The 17,903-nt window shown below is 53.4% G+C and overlaps 1 protein-coding gene across 1 annotated transcript in view; it reads right to left on the reverse strand.

Annotated features, from left to right (window-relative positions):
• SLC27A3 (solute carrier family 27 member 3) overlaps window positions 1-17,624 on the reverse strand; it is a 38,149-nt gene extending 20,525 nt beyond the window's left edge. The window contains exons 1-9 of the mRNA XM_069768138.1: window positions 17,065-17,624; window positions 13,065-13,274; window positions 12,832-12,990; window positions 12,642-12,766; window positions 12,140-12,334; window positions 9,077-9,167; window positions 8,804-9,002; window positions 8,635-8,732; window positions 8,431-8,561 (exon numbers count right to left, since the gene is read on the reverse strand). Of these exons, the coding sequence (XP_069624239.1) occupies window positions 8,431-8,561; window positions 8,635-8,732; window positions 8,804-9,002; window positions 9,077-9,167; window positions 12,140-12,334; window positions 12,642-12,766; window positions 12,832-12,990; window positions 13,065-13,274; window positions 17,065-17,548 (1,692 nt within the window). The 5' untranslated portion in view covers window positions 17,549-17,624. The remainder of the gene's footprint in view (window positions 1-8,430; window positions 8,562-8,634; window positions 8,733-8,803; window positions 9,003-9,076; window positions 9,168-12,139; window positions 12,335-12,641; window positions 12,767-12,831; window positions 12,991-13,064; window positions 13,275-17,064) is intronic.
• Window positions 17,625-17,903: the final 279 nt, after the last annotated feature.

Genomic DNA, 17,903 nt, shown 5'->3' on the forward strand with positions numbered 1-17,903 from the left:
GTGGTGAGATATTATAGCGCAGCCATAATAACAGGAGGAGGATTGGCTGCCCCTCAGTGGTGAGATACTATAGAGCAGACATTATATATCCCAATAACAGAAGGAGGACTGGGCTGCCCCTCAGTGGTGAGATATTATAGAGTAGCCATATTATACATCCCAATAACAGGAGTAGGACTGGGCTGCCCCTCAGTGGTGAGATACTATAGAGCAGCCATATTATATATCCCAATAACAGGAGGAGGACTGGGCTGCCCCTCAGTGGTGAGATATTATAGAGCAGCCATATTATACATCCCAATAACAGGAGGAGGACTGGGCTGCCCCTCAGTGGTGAGATACTATAGAGCAGACATATTATACATCCCAATAACAGAGGGAGGACTGGGCTGCCCCTCAGTGGTGAGATATTATAGAGCAGCCATATACATCCCAATAACAGGAGGAGGACTGGGCTGCCCCTCAGTTGTGAGATATTATAGAGCAGCCATATTATACATCTCAATAACAGGAGGAGGACTGGGCTGCCCATCAGTGGTGAGATATTATAGAGCAGCCATATTATACATCCCAATAACAGGAGGAGGACTGGGCTACCCCTCAGTGGTGAGATATTATAGAGCAGCCATATTATACATCCCAATAACAGAAGGAGGACTGGCTGCCCCTCAGTGATGAGATATTATAGAGCAGCCATATTATACATCCCAATAACAGGAGGAGGACTGGGCTGCCCCTCAGTGGTGAGATACTATAGAGCAGCCATATTATACATCCCAGTAACAGAGGGAGGACTGGGCTGCCCCTCAGTGGTCAGATACTATAGAGCAGCCATATTATACATCCCAATAACAGGAGGAGGACTGGGCTGCCCCTCAGTGGTGAGATACTATAGAGCAGCCATATTATACATCCCAATAACAGGAGGAGGACTGGGCTGCCCCTCAGTGGTGAGATACTATAGAGCAGCCATATTATACATCCCAATAACAGGAGGAGGACTGGGCTGCCCCTCAGTGGTGAGATACTATAGAGCAGCCATATTATACATCCCAATACCAGGAGGAGGACTGGGCTGCCCCTCAGTGGAGAGATACTATAGAGCAGACATATTATACATCCTAATAACAGGAGGAGGACTGGGCTGCCCCTCAGTGGTGAGATATTATAGAGCAGCCATATTATACATCCCAATAACAGAAGGAGGACTGGCTGCCCCTCAGTGGTGAGATACTATAGAGAAGACATATTATACATCCCAATAACAGAGGGAGGACTGGCTGCCCCTCAGTGGTCAGATACTATAGAGAAGACATATTATACATCCCAATAACAGAGGGAGGACTGGGCTGCCCCTCAGTGATGAGATACTATAGAGCAGCCATATTATACATCCCAATAACAGGAGAACTGGGCTGCCCCTCAGTGGTAAGAAACTATAGAGCAGCCATATTATACATTCCAATAACAGGAGGAGGACTGGTCTGCCCCTCAGTGGTGAGATATTATAGAGCAGCCATATTATACATCCAAATAACAGGAGGACTGGGCTACCCCTCAGTGGTGAGATACTATAGAGCAGACATATTATACATCCCAATAACAGAGGGAGGACTGGGCTGCCCCTCAGTGGTGAGATACTATAGAGCAGACATATTATACATCCCAATAAAAGGAGAACTGGGCTGCCCCTCAGTGGTGAGATATTATAGAGCAGCCATATTATACATCCCAATAACAGAGGGAGGACTGGCTGCCCCTCAGTGGTCAGATACTGTAGAGCAGCCATACTATACATCCCAATAACAGGAGGAGGACTGGGCTGCCCCTCAGTGGTGAGATACTATAGCGCAGACATATTATATATCCCAATAACAGGAGGACTGGGCTGCCCCTCAGTGGTGAGATATTATAGAGCAGCCATATTATACATCCCAATAACAGAGGGAGGACTGGCTGCCCCTCAGTGGTCAGATTCTATAGAGCAGCCATACTATACATCCCAATAACAGGAGGAGGACTGGGCTGTCAGTGGTGAGATATTATAGAGCAGCCATATTATACATCCCAATAACAGGAGGGCTGGGCTGCCCCTCAGTGGTGAGATACTATAGAGCAGACATATTATATATCCCAATAACAGGAGGAGGACTGGGCTGTCAGTGGTGAGATACTATAGAGCAGCCATATTATACATCCCAATAACAGGAGGAGGACTGGGCTGTCAGTGGTGAGATATTATAGAGCAGCCATATTATACATCCCAATAACAGGAGGACTGGGCTGCCCCTCAGTGGTGAGATACTATAGAGCAGACATATTATACATCCTAATAACAGGAGGAGGACTGGGCTGCCCCTCAGTGGTGAGATATTATAGAGCAGCCATATTATACATCCCAATAACAGGAGGAGGACTGGGCCGTCAGTGGTGAGATATTATAGAGCAGCCATATTATACATCCCAATAACAGGAGGACTGGGCTGCCCCTCAGTGGTGAGATATTATAGAGCAGCCATAAACATCCCAATAACAGGAGGAGGACTGGGCTGCCCCTCAGTGGTGAGATATTATAGAGCAGCCATATTATACATCCCAATAACAGAGGGAGGACTGGGCTGCCCCTCAGTGATGAGATATTATAGAGCAGCCATATTATACATCCCAATAACAGGAGGAGGACTGGGCTGCCCCTCAGTGGTGAGATACTATAGAGCAGCCATATTATACATCCCAATAACAGAGGGAGGACTGGGCTACCCCTCAGTGGTGAGATATTATAGAGCAGCCATATTATACATCCCAATAACAGGAGGACTGGGCTGCCCCTCAGTGGTGAGATACTATAGAGCAGCCATATTATACATTCCAATAACAGGAGGACTGGGCTGCCCCTCAGTGGTGAGATATTATAGAGCAGCCATATTATACATCCCAATAACAGAGGGAGGACTGGGCTACCCCCCTCAGTGGTGAGATATTATAGAGCAGCCATATTATACATCCCAATAACAGGAGGAGGACTGGGCTGCCCCTCAGTGGTGAGATATTATAGAGCAGCCATATTATACATCCCAATAACAGGAGGAGGACTGGGCTGCCCCTCAGTGGTGAGATACTATAGAGCAGCCATATTATACATCCCAATAACAGAGGGAGGACTGGGCTACCCCTCAGTGGTGAGATACTATAGAGCAGCCATATTATACATCCCAATAACAGAGGGAGGACTGGGCTGCCCCTCAGTGGTGAGATACTATAGAGCAGACATATTATACATCCCAATAAAAGGAGAACTGGGCTGCCCCTCAGTGGTGAGATATTATAGAGCAGCCATATTATATATCCCAATAACAGGAGGAGGACTGGGCTGCCCCTCAGTGGGGAGATACTATAGAGCAGACATATTATATATCCCAATAACAGGAGGACTGGGCTGCCCCTCAGTGGTGAGATATTATAGAGCAGCCATATTATACATCCCAATAACAGAGGGAGGACTGGCTGCCCCTCAGTGGTCAGATTCTACAGAGCAGCCATATTATATATCCCAATAACAGGAGGAGGACTGGGCTGCCCATCAGTGGTGAGATACTATAGAGCAGCCATATTATACATCCCAATAACAGGAGGAGGACTGTGCCCCTCAGTGGTGAGATACTATAGAGCAGCCATATTATACATCCCAATAACAGAGGGAGGACTGGCTGCCCCTCAGTGGTGAGATACTATAGAGCAGCTATATTATACATCCCAATAACAGGAGGAGGACTGTGCCCCTCAGTGGTGAGATACTATAGAGCAGCCATATTATTCATCCCAATAACAGAAGGAGGACTGGGCTTCCCCTCAGTGGTGAGATACTATAGAGCAGCCATATTATACATCCCAATAACAGAAGGAGGACTGGGCTGCCCCTCAGTGGTGAGATACTATAGAGCAGCCATATTATACATCCCAATAACAGGAGGAGGACTGGGCTGCCCCTCAGTGCTGAGATACTATAGAGCAGCCATATTATACATCCCAATAGCAGGAGGAGGACTGGGCTGCCCCTCAGTGGTGAGATACTATAGAGCAGCCATATTATACATCCCAATAACAGGAGGAGAACTGGGCTGCCCCTCAGTGGTGAGATACTATAGAGCAGCCATATTATACAGCCCAATAACAGAGGGAGGACTGGCTGCCCCTCAGTGGTGAGATACTATAGAGCAGACATATTATATATCCCAATAACAGGAGGAGGACTGGGCTGTCAGTGGTGAGATATTATAGAGCAGCCATATTATACATCCCAATAACAGGAGGGCTGGGCTGCCCCTCAGTGGTGAGATACTATAGAGCAGACATATTATATATCCCAATAACAGGAGGAGGACTGGGCTGTCAGTGGTGAGATACTATAGAGCAGCCATATTATACATCCCAATAACAGGAGGAGGACTGGGCTGCCCCTCAGTGGTGAGATATTATAGAGCAGCCATATTATACATCCCAATAACAGGAGGAGGACTGGGCTGTCAGTGGTGAGATATTATAGAGCAGCCATATTATACATCCCAATAACAGGAGGACTGGACTGCCCCTCAGTGGTGAGATACTATAGAGCAGACATATTATACATCCTAATAACAGGAGGAGGACTGGGCTGCCCCTCAGTGGTGAGATATTATAGAGCAGCCATATTATACATCCCAATAACAGGAGGAGGACTGGGCTGTCAGTGGTGAGATATTATAGAGCAGCCATATTATACATCCCAATAACAGGAGGACTGGGCTGCCCCTCAGTGGTGAGATACTATAGAGCAGCCATATTATACATTCCAATAACAGGAGGACTGGGCTGCCCCTCAGTGGTGAGATATTATAGAGCAGCCATATACATCCCAATAACAGGAGGAGGACTGGGCTGCCCCTCAGTGGTGAGATATTATAGAGCAGCCATATTATACATCCCAATAACAGGAGGAGGACTGGGCTGCCCCTCAGTGGTGAGATACTATAGAGCAGCCATATTATACATCCCAATAACAGAGGGAGGACTGGGCTACCCCCCTCAGTGGTGAGATATTATAGAGCAGCCATATTATACATCCCAATAACAGGAGGAGGACTGGGCTGCCCCTCAGTGGTTAAATACTATAGAGCAGCCATATTATACATCCCAATAACAGAGGACTGGGCTGCCCCTCAGTGGTGAGATACTATAGTGCAGACATATTATACATCCCAATAACAGAAGGAGGACTGGGCTTCCCCTCAGTGGTGAGATACTATAGAGCAGACATATTATACATCCCAATAACAGGAGGAGGACTGGGCTGCCCCTCAGTGGTGAGATACTATAGAGCAGCCATATTATACATCCCAATAACAGGAGGAGGACTGGGCTGCCCCTCAGTGGTGAGATATTATAGAGCCGACATATTATACATCCCAATAACAGGAGGACTGGGCTGCCCCTCAGTGGTGAGATACTATAGAGCAGCCATATTATTCATCCCAATAACAGAAGGAGGACTGGGCTTCCCCTCAGTGGTGAGATACTATAGAGCAGCCATATTATACATCCCAATAACAGGAGGAGGACTGGGCTGCCCCTCAGTGGTGAGATATTATAGATCAGCCATATTATACATCCCAATAACAGAAGGAGGACTGGGCTGCCCCTCAGTGGTGAGCTATTATAGGGCAGCCATATTATTCATCCCAATAACAGAAGGAGGACTGGGCTGCCCCTCAGTGGTGAGATACTATAGAGCAGCCATATTATACATCCCAATAACAGGAGGAGGACTGGGCTGCCCCTCAGTGGTGAGATACTATAGAGCAGCCATATTATACATCCCAATAACAGGAGGAGGACTGGGCTGCCCCTCAGTGCTGAGATACTATAGAGCAGACATATTATACATCCCAATAACAGAAGGAGGACTGGGCTGCCCCTCAGTGGTGAGCTATTATAGGGCAGCCATATTATTCATCCCAATAACAGAAGGAGGACTGGGCTGCCCCTCAGTGGTGAGATACTATAGAGCAGCCATATTATACATCCCAATAACAGGAGGAGGACTGGGCTGCCCCTCAGTGGTGAGATACTATAGAGCAGCCATATTATACATCCCAATAACAGGAGGAGGACTGGGCTGCCCCTCAGTGGTGAGATATTATAGAGCACACATATTATACATCCCAATAACAGGAGGGCTGGGCTGCCCCTCAGTGGTGAGATACTATAGAGCAGACATATTATTCATCCCAATAACAGGAGGAGGACTGGGCTGCCCCTCAGTGGTGAGATACTATAGAGAAGACATATTTGAACAACTGAGGTTGATGTGGAACGATAAGGATGACAGACATTGGATGGAAAGCGAGAAACCATAAAGCCCCAAATGTTACATCATTTTTCTATTCACATATCATTGCCGGGTCATACCCCAGCGGTGATAGGAAATTGGGTCTGCCACCAACGGTGGAAGCAGCGCTGGGAGTATAGAACATATTGATCAATAAACTGCACGCTATTAAATTGGCGCTCTCTATAGCCCCCATAGAGACTTTGGAGGGGTGTATTCCGGACCTCCAGATCCAAAACTGGGAATCCTACTGTTTGGGGACATGTACGAGGAAGGAATATTGTTATCCTTCTCTATTATCAGAGAGAAATTCCATCTTCCACATAAAGATCATTATGAAAATCTACAAATAAGACATTTCCTACAGGGAAAAAAAAGATTAATATTTTCACAACCTTCCAAACTATATACAATGCCCCAGTGTGGCAGATGAGAGCGCTGTCTGTAAGCTACAACCATATTCTGGAGGAGACGCTCCTCTCTGGACACGTATCTCCACAAACGGGAGAGGGATCTACAATGCGGGATCACCCGGGGCAATGGCGGACGTCCTTCTCCAGGATAGGGACACAGACACACTAAGTGCACCAACCACCTGGAGAACGGCAGAAAGCTGCTGTACAGGTGGTACTTCACACCATGTAGATTGTCTAAGAGCTACCACAGCTCCCCAGATGTGTGCTGGAGGTGCGGAGACGCCAATGCAGATATAATGCATGTCTGGTGGAATTGCCATAAAGTAAAGCAGCTCTGGGATGCAATCTCCCACCTAATGTCCCACATTAGCGGCATCCCAATGAAAATTGGAAAGAGCAGGCGTTTCTGGCCATTGACCTGGATTAGATCCCGCACGCGTTTCAGACAGTGATTGCGCACATCCTCATAGCTACTAAAATTAAGATTGCAGGATATTAGAAAAACCCCAAATGTCTGTCATTAACTAAGATCGTGGCATTGGTGAATGGCAATTGTTTATCAGAGAAGATAATAGCTTCATCCACCAATAATTCAACATCATATCTCAGGAAATGGGATAGCTGGCTATCATTCAGACTAAACATGGTATTCATAGAAATATAATAGGGCTATTAATGGTAATCTGCGGGGATCATAATCTGATGTCCTCACCCATTCCCTTCCCCCTTCTTTCTCCCATAATATTTAGTTATGTTAAAATTAATATTAGGTTTAGCTGTCAATGATTGAGAAAGATATTGCAACGATGTACAATGATTGGAGGCTAAATTGTTATAAAATATGACTTTATAAAATTAATAAAAAGTTTATGGTTAAAGAAAAAAAAAATAGTCTGGGTGATTAAAATATTATACAGTTTCTTCACAGTGGCACAGTACGTAGACGGATGGTTAGCGCCCCACAGAGGTGGCGTCACACAGCACAGCGCACAGACGGATGGCAAGGGCCCAGCGGAGGTGGTGTCATACAGTACAGCACACAGACGGATGGTTAGCGCCCCACAGAGGTGGCGTCATACAGCACAGCGCACAGAAGGATGGTTAGCGCCCCGCGGAGGTGGCGTCGTACAGCACACAGAAGGATGGTTAGAGCCCCGCGGAGGTGGCATCACACAGCACAGCGCAGACGGATGGCAAGTGCCCCGCAGGGGGCGTCACAGCACAGCGCAGACGGATGGTTAGCGCCCCACAGAGGTGGCATACAGTACAGCACACAGACGGATGGGTAGCGCCCCACAGAGGTGGCGTCATACAGTACAGCACACAGACGGATGACAAGCGCCCCACAGAGGTGGCGTCATACAGTACACCACACAGACAGATGGTTAGCGCCCCACGGAGGTGGCGTCATACAGTACACCACACAGACGGATGGTTAGCGCCCCGCAGAGGTGGCGTCATACAGTACAGTACGCAGACAGATGGTTAGAGCCCCATGAAGGTGGCGTCATAGAGTACAGTACGCAGATGGTTAGAGCCCCATGGAGGTGGCGTCACAGTACAGTACGCAGACAGATGGTTAGAGCCCCATGGAGGTGGCGTCAGAGTACAGTACGCAGACTGATTGTTAGCGCCTCACACAGTACTTACCATTACTCTCAGGAATCGAGGTCGGGCATAGGGCGGCAAGAAATCCACCACGTGAGAGAAAACCTGATCTGGGTCCATCTGGTGCCCGGGGCGTAGTGTGACAGCCGCCATCCCTGTGCGCCCTTCTTGCCCTAGAGGAGGAGAGCAGCATTATACACTATGCCATGCACTGAGCAGATGGCGGTGGGGCAGGGGGCACATCACCTGGTACAGGAACCCCATAGACGTTGACCTCCTGGAAGCATTGCAAGCCGCTCATGATCTCAGACACCTCGGTGGTGGCAACATTTTCCCCCTTCCACCTGGAGACAGGAAGATAAGTGCCTGTTGATGGGGGTTGGAGGGGGGGGGGGGGTAAGGACTGACACCTTACCGGAATGTATCGCCCATCCTGTCCCGGAAGTAGATGAGGCCGAGGTTGTCCTGCATCATAAGGTCGCCCGTATTAAAGTAACAGTCGCCAGCTTGGAAGACGTCTCTTAGCAACTTCTTCTCCGAGAGCTCTTGGCTGCCCACGTACCCCAAGAAGGGAGACATGGGGGTCACCGGGGAGATGAGGAGCCCTGTCTCTCCTGCATGCAGATACAGGGGCCTGTTAGAAACTCACTGACAGCAAGCAGAGGCAGAGACATGAAGGAACACAAACCTGCAGCTGTCAGCTGACACCGCCCTGCACCGTCCCTCATCGGCTGTTCCTCCTGCGTGTCATAGCGGACCAGCTCAAAGGGGCAGAAGCGCTGCAAGGAAGAAAGAGGGTGCCAATGATGCCTGCAGAACATCACTCCTGCAGGATATTACTATGAACCTGCAGGGAGTGAAGGAGCGATACTCTGCAAAGAGATCAGTGGTGTAATAATCTGCAGGATACATCACTATATACAGTTGTGGCCAAAAGTATTGACACCCCTGCAATTCTGTCAGATAATACTCAGTTTCTTCCTGAAAATGATTGCAATCACAAATTCTTTGGTATTATCTTCATTTAATTTGTCTTAAATGAAAAAGCACAAAAGAGAATGAAGGAAAACCTTGATCATTTCACACAAAACTCCAAAAATGGGCCAGACAAAAGTATTGGCACCCTCAGCCTAATACTTGGTTGCACAACCTTTAGCCAAAATAACTGCGACCAACCGCTTCCGGTAACCATCAATGAGTTTCTTACAATGCTCTGCTGGAATTTTAGACCATTCTTTGGCAAACTGCTCTAGGTCCCTGATATTTGAAGGGTGCCTTTTCCAAACTGCAATTTTTAGATCTCTCCACAGGTGTTCTATGGGATTCAGGTATGGACTCATTGCTGGCCACCTTAGAAGTCTCCAGTGCTTTCTCTCAAACCATTTTCTAGTGCTTTTTGAAGTGTGTTTTGGGTCATTGTCCTGCTGGAAGACCCATGACCTCTGAGGGTGACCCAGCTTTCTCACACTGGGCCCTACATTATGCTGCAAAATTTGTTGGTAGTCTTCAAACCTCATAATGCCATGCACACGGTCAAGCAGTCGAGTGCCAGAGGCAGCAAAGCAACCCAAAAACATCAGGGAACCTCCACCATGTTTGACTGTAGGGACCGTGTTCTTTGAATGCCTCTTTTTTTTCTCCTGTAAACTCTTTGTTGATGCCTTTGCCCAAAAAGCTGTACTTTTGTCTCATCAGACCAGAGAACATTCTTCCAAAGCGTTTTAGGCTTTTTCAGGTACATTTTGGCAAACTCCAGCCTGGCTTTTTTATGTCTCGGGGTAAGAAGTGGGGTCTTTCTGGGTCTCCTACCATACAGTCCCTTTTCATTCAGACGCCGACGGATAGTACGGGTTGACACTGTTGTACCCTCGGACTGCAGGGCAGCTTGAACTTGTTTGGATGTTAGCCGAGGTTTTTTATCCAACATCCGCACAATCTTGCGTTGAAATCTCTTGTCAATTTTTCTTTTCCGTCCACATCTAGGGAGGTTAGCCACAGTGCCATGGGCTTTAAACTTCTTGATGACACTGCGCACGGTAGACACAGGAACATTCAGGTCTTTGGAGATGGACTTGTAGCCTTGAGATTGCTCATGCTTCCTCACAATTTGGTTTCTCAAGTGCTCAGACAGTTCTTTGGTCTTCTTTCTTTTCTCCATGCTCAATGTGGTACACACAAGGACACAGGACAGAGGTTGAGTCAACTTTAATCCATGTCAACTGGCTGCAAGTGTGATTTAGTTATTGCCAACACCTGTTAGGTGCCACAGGTAAGTTACAGGTGCTATTAATTACACAAACTAGAGAAGCATCACATGATTTTTCGAACAGTGTGAATACTTTTTTCCACCCCCTTTTTTATGTTTGGTGTGGAATTATATCCAATTTGGCTTTAGGGCAATTCTTTTTGTGTTTTTTCATTTAAGACAAATTAAATGACAATAACAACAAAGAATTTGTGATTGCAATCATTTTCAGGAAGAAACTGAGTATTACCGTATATACTCGAGTATAAGCCGAGATTTTCAGCCCAAATTTTTGGGCTGAAAGTGCCCCTCTCGGTTTATACTCGAGTCACGGTCGGCGGTGGGGTCGGCGGGTGAGGGGGACAGAGGGCTGAGGTATACTTACCTAGTCCCGGCGCTCCCCCTGCCGTCCCACGGTCTTCGGGTGCCGCAGTTCTTCCCCTGTTCAGCGGTCACGTGGGACCGCTCATTAGAGAAATGAATATGGACTCCACCCCCATAGGGGTGGAGCCACATATTCATTTCTCTAATGAGCGGTAACAGTGACCGCTGATAGAGAAAGAAGCTGCGGCACCCGGAGACCAGCTATCCGGGAGAAGGAGCGGGACGCCGGGAGCAGGTAAGTATCGCATATTCACCTGTCCATGTTCCACACGCCGGGCGCCGCTCCATCTTCCCGGTGTCTTTCCGCACTGACTGTGCAGGTCAGAGGGCGAGATGACGCATATAGTGTGCGCGCCGCCCTCTGCCTGAACAGTCAGTGCGGAGAGACGCCGGGACGGGACGCTGAGGAGCTGCAAGCAAGAGAGGCGAGTATGGCATTTTTTTTAATTTTTTTTTATTGCAGCAGCAGCGATGGCACAGCTTTCTATGGTACATCTATGGGGCAATAATGAACGGTGCAGAGCACTATATGGCACAGTTTTATATGGCACAGCTTTCTATGGGGCAATAATGAACGGTGCAGAGCACTATATGGCAGAGCTATCTATGGCCCATCTATGGGGCAATAATGAACAATATGGAGCATTATATGTGGCACAGCTTTATATGGAGCATCTTATGGGGCAATAATGAACGGTATGGAGCATCTATTTTTATTTTTGAAATTCACCGGTAGCTGCTGCATTTCCTACCCTAAGCTTATACTCGAGTCAATAAGTTTTCCCAGTTTTTTGTGGCAAAATTAGGGGGGTCGGCTTATACTCGAGTATATACGGTATCTGACTGAACTGCAGGGGTGTCAATACTTTTGGCCACAACTGTATGTCAGGAGGTGGAGGAGCGATGCTCTGCAGAGAGGTCAGTGGTGTAATAATCTGCAGATATATAACTATCTGTCAGGAGGCGGAGAAGTCATGCTCTGCAGAGAGGTCAGTGGTGTAATAATCTGCAGAATATATCACTGTATTTGTCACGAGGCAGAGGAGTGATGCTCTGCAGAGCATTACTCCTTTCCAGATCTGCAGTACATGGGTCGGAGCTGATGAGGGTGGTGGTACTTGCCTTGTAGAGGGAGGAGCCACGCCCCACAGCTCCGGGTGTCCCAGTGTAGTTGAAGAAGCTGATGTTGAACTCCGTCAGGCCATACGTCTCGCAGATTCTGACATTCCCAAAGCGGCGGCTGAATTCCCTCCAGACGTCAGGACGCAGTCCGCTGCCGGCTGCCAGCCACACCGTGTGCCTCGCCTCGTCCTCGGACTGTGCCAGAAAGAGACCAAGCGGGAGGTGAGCGACGCGGACAGACTCCCCCTGGCCCCCTCCTCCACGCGGACAGACTCCCCGTCCCCTCCTCCCCGAAGACAGACTCTCCCTGTCCCCTCCTCCCCGAGGACAGAACCTCACCCTCTGAGAACAGACCTCTTCCTCCTGAGGACAGTCCCCCGCCTCCTGAGGACAGACCCATCCCCCCCCAGGATAGATCCCCCCCACCCCGAGGACAGAGTCCCCCTTGAGGGCAGACCCTCTCTCCCCCCCACCCGAGGACAGACCCACCGCCCCGAGGTACCTGTGGCTGGTTGGTCAGGTAGCGGCACAGCTCCCCGATGTACTGGAACACAGTCACATGATACCTGCGGCAATCGCTCCAGAACTGCGAAGCGGAGAATCGCTCCTTCAGGACTAACGAGGCGCCTGTAAGGACAGAGGTGAGAGGCTGCCCCACTGCATTATGGGAGTTGTAGTGCGATAGCACTCACCAATGCCGATGCAGCCGCCAACCCCCAGTAAGGCTCCGGCCTTGTGGTAGAGCGGCAGGGACATGTAGATGATGTCGGCGGCGGTCGCCCCGAACAGCTGATAGAAGACACAGCACATCAGTGTCTTCAGGTGGCTGATGCGCGCGGCCTTGGGTAATCCTGTACAGGACAGCGGACAGGTCACTGGCGGCCGCGCACTACATCCACAGATGTGACCCAGCCTCCATCCTTACCTGTGGTCCCAGACGTAAAGATGCAGATAGCGGTGTCCATGGGGTCAGTGGGGCGCCCAGTGTGGTCGGGCAGGGGGCTGTCTGAGGATTCGTTCATCAGATTCTGCAAGTTTATGACCCCGGAGGAAAAGCATCCGGCACCCATCACCCAAACTGTGACGTCCATATCCCGCAGCTCTGGCAGAATCTCCAGGACAGCGGCAACGAGCTCTGAGGAAGATGGCGGCAAGGAGTCACTGGTCGTAACAAGTCAGCAATGGCCCCACACGGCTCTGATAAGAGGAGCAATAAGAGTCCCTGGCAATGTCCCCCAAGGGCCCCGCACAGTACCTGGGCTGGTGATGATCCCCCCCCGGGCCCCGCACAGTACCTGGGCTGGTGATGATCCCCCCCCGGGCCCCGCACAGTAACTGGGCTGGTGATGATTCCCCCCCCCCCCAGGCCCCGCACTGTACCTGGGCTGGTGATGATTCCCCGGGCCCCGCACTGTACCTGGGCTGGTGATGATTCCCCGGGCCCCGCACTGTACCTGGGCTGGTGATGATTCCCCGGGCCCCGCACTGTACCTGGGCTGGTGATGATTCCCCCCCCCCAGGCCCCGCACTGTACCTGGGCTGGTGATGATGCCCCGGACGTCGCACTGTACCTGGGCTGGTGATGATGCCCCCCCGGGCCCCGCACTGTACCTGGGCTGGTGAGGATTCCCCGGGCCCCGCACTGTACCTGGGCTGGTGATGATGCCCCGGGCCCCGCACTGTACCTGGGCTGGTGATGATGCCCCGGGCCCCGCACTGTACCTGGGCTGGTGATGATGCCCCGGGCCCCGCACTGTACCTGGGCTGGTGATGATGCCCCGGGCCCTGCACTGTACCTGGGCTGGTGATGATGCCCCGGGCCCCGCATGTCGCACTGTACCTGGGCTGGTGATGATGCCCCGGACGTCGCACTGTACCTGGGCTGGTGGTGATGCCCCGGACGTCGCACTGTACCTGGGCTGGTGATGATGCCCCGGACGTCGCACTGTACCTGGGCTGGTGATGATGCCCCGGGCCCCGCACGTCGCACTGTACCTGGGCTGGTGATGATGCCCCGGACATCGCACTGTACCTGGGCTGGTGATGATGCCCCGGGCCCCGCACTGTACCTGGGCTGGTGATGATGCCCCGGACGTCGCACTGTACCTGGGCTGGTGATGATGCCCCGGACGTCGCACTGTACCTGGGCTGGTGATGATGCCCCGGACGTCGCACTGTACCTGGGCTGGTGATGATGCCCCGGACGTCGCACTGTACCTGGGCTGGTGATGATGCCCCGGACGTCGCACTGTACCTGGGCTGGTGATGATGCCCCGGACGTCGCACTGTACCTGGGCTGGTGATGATGCCCCGGGCCCCGCACTGTACCTGGGCTGGTGATGATGCCCCGGGCCCCGCACTGTACCTGGGCTGGTGATGATGCCCCCCGGGCCCCGCACGTCGCACTGTACCTGGGCTGGTGATGATGCCCCGGGCCCCGCACTGTACCTGGGCTGGTGATGATGCCCCGGGCCCCGCACTGTACCTGGGCTGGTGATGATGCCCCGGGCCCCGCACTGTACCTGGGCTGGTGATGATGCCCCGGGCCCCGCACTGTACCTGGGCTGGTGATGATGCCCCGGGCCCCGCACTGTACCTGGGCTGGTGATGATGCCCCGGGCCCCGCACTGTACCTGGGCTGGTGATGATGCCCCGGGCCCCGCACTGTACCTGGGCTGGTGATGATGCCCCGGGCCCCGCACTGTACCTGGGCTGGTGATGATGCCCCGGGCCCCGCACTGTACCTGGGCTGGTGATGATGCCCCGGGCCCCGCACTGTACCTGGGCTGGTGATGATGCCCCGGGCCCCGCACGTCGCACTGTACCTGGGCTGGTGATGATGCCCCGAACGTCGCACTGTACCTGGGCTGGTGATGATGCCCCGGACGTCGCACTGTACCTGGGCTGGTGATGATGCCCCGGACGTCGCACTGTACCTGGGCTGGTGATGATGCCCCGGGCCCCGCACTGTACCTGGGCTGGTGATGATGCCCCGGGCCCCGCACTGTACCTGGGCTGGTGATGATGCCCCCCGGGCCCCGCACTGTACCTGGGCTGGTGGTGATGCCCCGGGCCCCGCACTGTACCTGGGCTGGTGATGATGCCCCGGGCCCCGCACTGTACCTGGGCTGGTGAGGATTCCCCGGGCCCCGCACTGTACCTGGGCTGGTGATGATGCCCCCCGGGCCCCGCACTGTACCTGGGCTGGTGATGATGCCCCGGACGTCGCACTGTACCTGGGCTGGTGATGATGCCCCGGGCCCCGCACTGTACCTGGGCTGGTGATGATGCCCCGGGCCCCGCACTGTACCTGGGCTGGTGATGATGCCCCGGACGTCGCACTGTACCTGGGCTGGTGATGATGCCCCGGACGTCGCACTGTACCTGGGCTGGTGATGATGCCCCGGGCCCCGCACTGTACCTGGGCTGGTGATGATGCCCCCCGGGCCCCGCACGTCGCACTGTACCTGGGCTGGTGATGATACCCCGGACGTCGCACTGTACCTGGGCTGGTGATGATGCCCCGGACGTCGCACTGTACCTGGGCTGGTGATGATGCCCCGGACGTCGCACTGTACCTGGGCTGGTGATGATGCCCCGGGCCCCGCACTGTACCTGGGCTGGTGATGATGCCCCCCGGGCCCCGCACGTCGCACTGTACCTGGGCTGGTGATGATACCCCGGACGTCGCACTGTACCTGGGCTGGTGATGATGCCCCGGACGTCGCACTGTACCTGGGCTGGTGATGATGCCCCGGGCTCCGCACTGTACCTGGGCTGGTGATGATGCCCCGGACGTCGCACTGTACCTGGGCTGGTGATGATGCCCCCCGGGCCCCGCACGTCGCACTGTACCTGGGCTGGTGATGATGCCCCGGACGTCGCACTGTACCTGGGCTGGTGATGATGCCCCGGGCCCCGCACTGTACCTGGGCTGGTGATGATGCCCCCCGGGCCCCGCACTGTACCTGGGCTGGTGATGATGCCCCCCGGGCCCCGCACGTCGCACTGTACCTGGGCTGGTGATGATACCCCGGACGTCGCACTGTACCTGGGCTGGTGATGATGCCCCGGACGTCGCACTGTACCTGGGCTGGTGATGATGCCCCGGACGTCGCACTGTACCTGGGCTGGTGATGATGCCCCGGGCCCCGCACTGTACCTGGGCTGGTGATGATGCCCCCCGGGCCCCGCACGTCGCACTGTACCTGGACTGGTGATGATACCCCGGACGTCGCACTGTACCTGGGCTGGTGATGATGCCCCGGACGTCGCACTGTACCTGGGCTGGTGATGATGCCCCGGGCTCCGCACTGTACCTGGGCTGGTGATGATGCCCCGGACGTCGCACTGTACCTGGGCTGGTGATGATGCCCCCCGGGCCCCGCACTGTACCTGGGCTGGTGATGATGCCCCGGACGTCGCACTGTACCTGGGCTGGTGATGATGCCCCGGGCCCCGCACTGTACCTGGGCTGGTGATGATGCCCCCCGGGCCCCGCACTGTACCTGGGCTGGTGATGATGCCCCGGGCTCCGCACTGTACCTGGGCTGGTGATGATGCCCCCCGGGCCCCGCACTGTACCTGGGCTGGTGATGATGCCCCGGGCCCCGCACTGTACCTGGGCTGGTGATGATGCCCCCCGGGCCCCGCACTGTACCTGGGCTGGTGATGATGCCCCGGGCTCCGCACTGTACCTGGGCTGGTGATGATGCCCCCCGGGCCCCGCACTGTACCTGGGCTGGTGATGATGCCCCGGACGTCGCACTGTACCTGGGCTGGTGATGATGCCCCGGGCCCCGCACTGTACCTGGGCTGGTGATGATGCCCCCCGGGCCCCGCACTGTACCTGGGCTGGTGATGATGCCCCGGGCCCCGCACTGTACCTGGGCTGGTGATGATGCCCCCCGGGCCCCGCACTGTACCTGGGCTGGTGATGATGCCCCGGGCTCCGCACGCCCGCATGCAGTGTACGAGGCCTCCTCTGCGCACGTTGGTGTTGAGGAATGCAGGCACCAGCCGGACTTTGTAGAGGGCGAACCATGCGGTCAAGAATCGCGGCTCGTTCCCGAAGAGAAGAGCAATGGTAGCCCCGGGGAGCAGGCGGGCAGCGGCGGAGCTCAGGGCACGAGCGGCACGGTTACTGGAGGACTCCAGATCCTGGTATGTTATGTTCTCATCCCGGTACCGGAGGAACACTGCGTCCGCCCGAGCCCGGAGCTGTAGCTGGAAGAGGCCGGGAAGAGAGATTGCCCCCTGCTGGAGCCACAACCGAACAGAGCCCTTCACCCGCCAAGCCTGCACACAGAAGCGGAGATCCTCCAGCAGAAGCCGCGCCCGCCTTGGGCCCTGGTACCACAGCCACAGACCGAGGACAGGGAGCAAGAGCGCGAGAACAACCGGCCACATCACTGCGAATAGCACAGCCCACCAGTGAGGCGATACAATGTCTGCCGCCCACCAAGCGAGCTACAGTGTACATCGCCCACCAAGGGAGGAGCTACCGTGTATACCGCCCACCAAGAGAGGAGCTACAGTGTATACCACCCACCAAGGGAGGAGCTACAGTGTATACCGCCCACCAAGGGAGGAGCTACAGTGTATACCGCCCACCAAGAGAGGAGCTACAGTGTATACCACCCACCAAGGGAGGAGCTGCAGTGTATACCGCCCACCAAGAGAGGAGCTACAGTGTATACCACCCACCAAGGGAGGAGCTACAGTGTATACCACCCACCAAGAGAGGAGCTACAGTGTATACCAC

This window comes from Ranitomeya imitator, chromosome 1, assembly GCF_032444005.1.
Source record: "Ranitomeya imitator isolate aRanImi1 chromosome 1, aRanImi1.pri, whole genome shotgun sequence".
Classification (NCBI taxonomy): domain Eukaryota; kingdom Metazoa; phylum Chordata; class Amphibia; order Anura; family Dendrobatidae; genus Ranitomeya; species Ranitomeya imitator.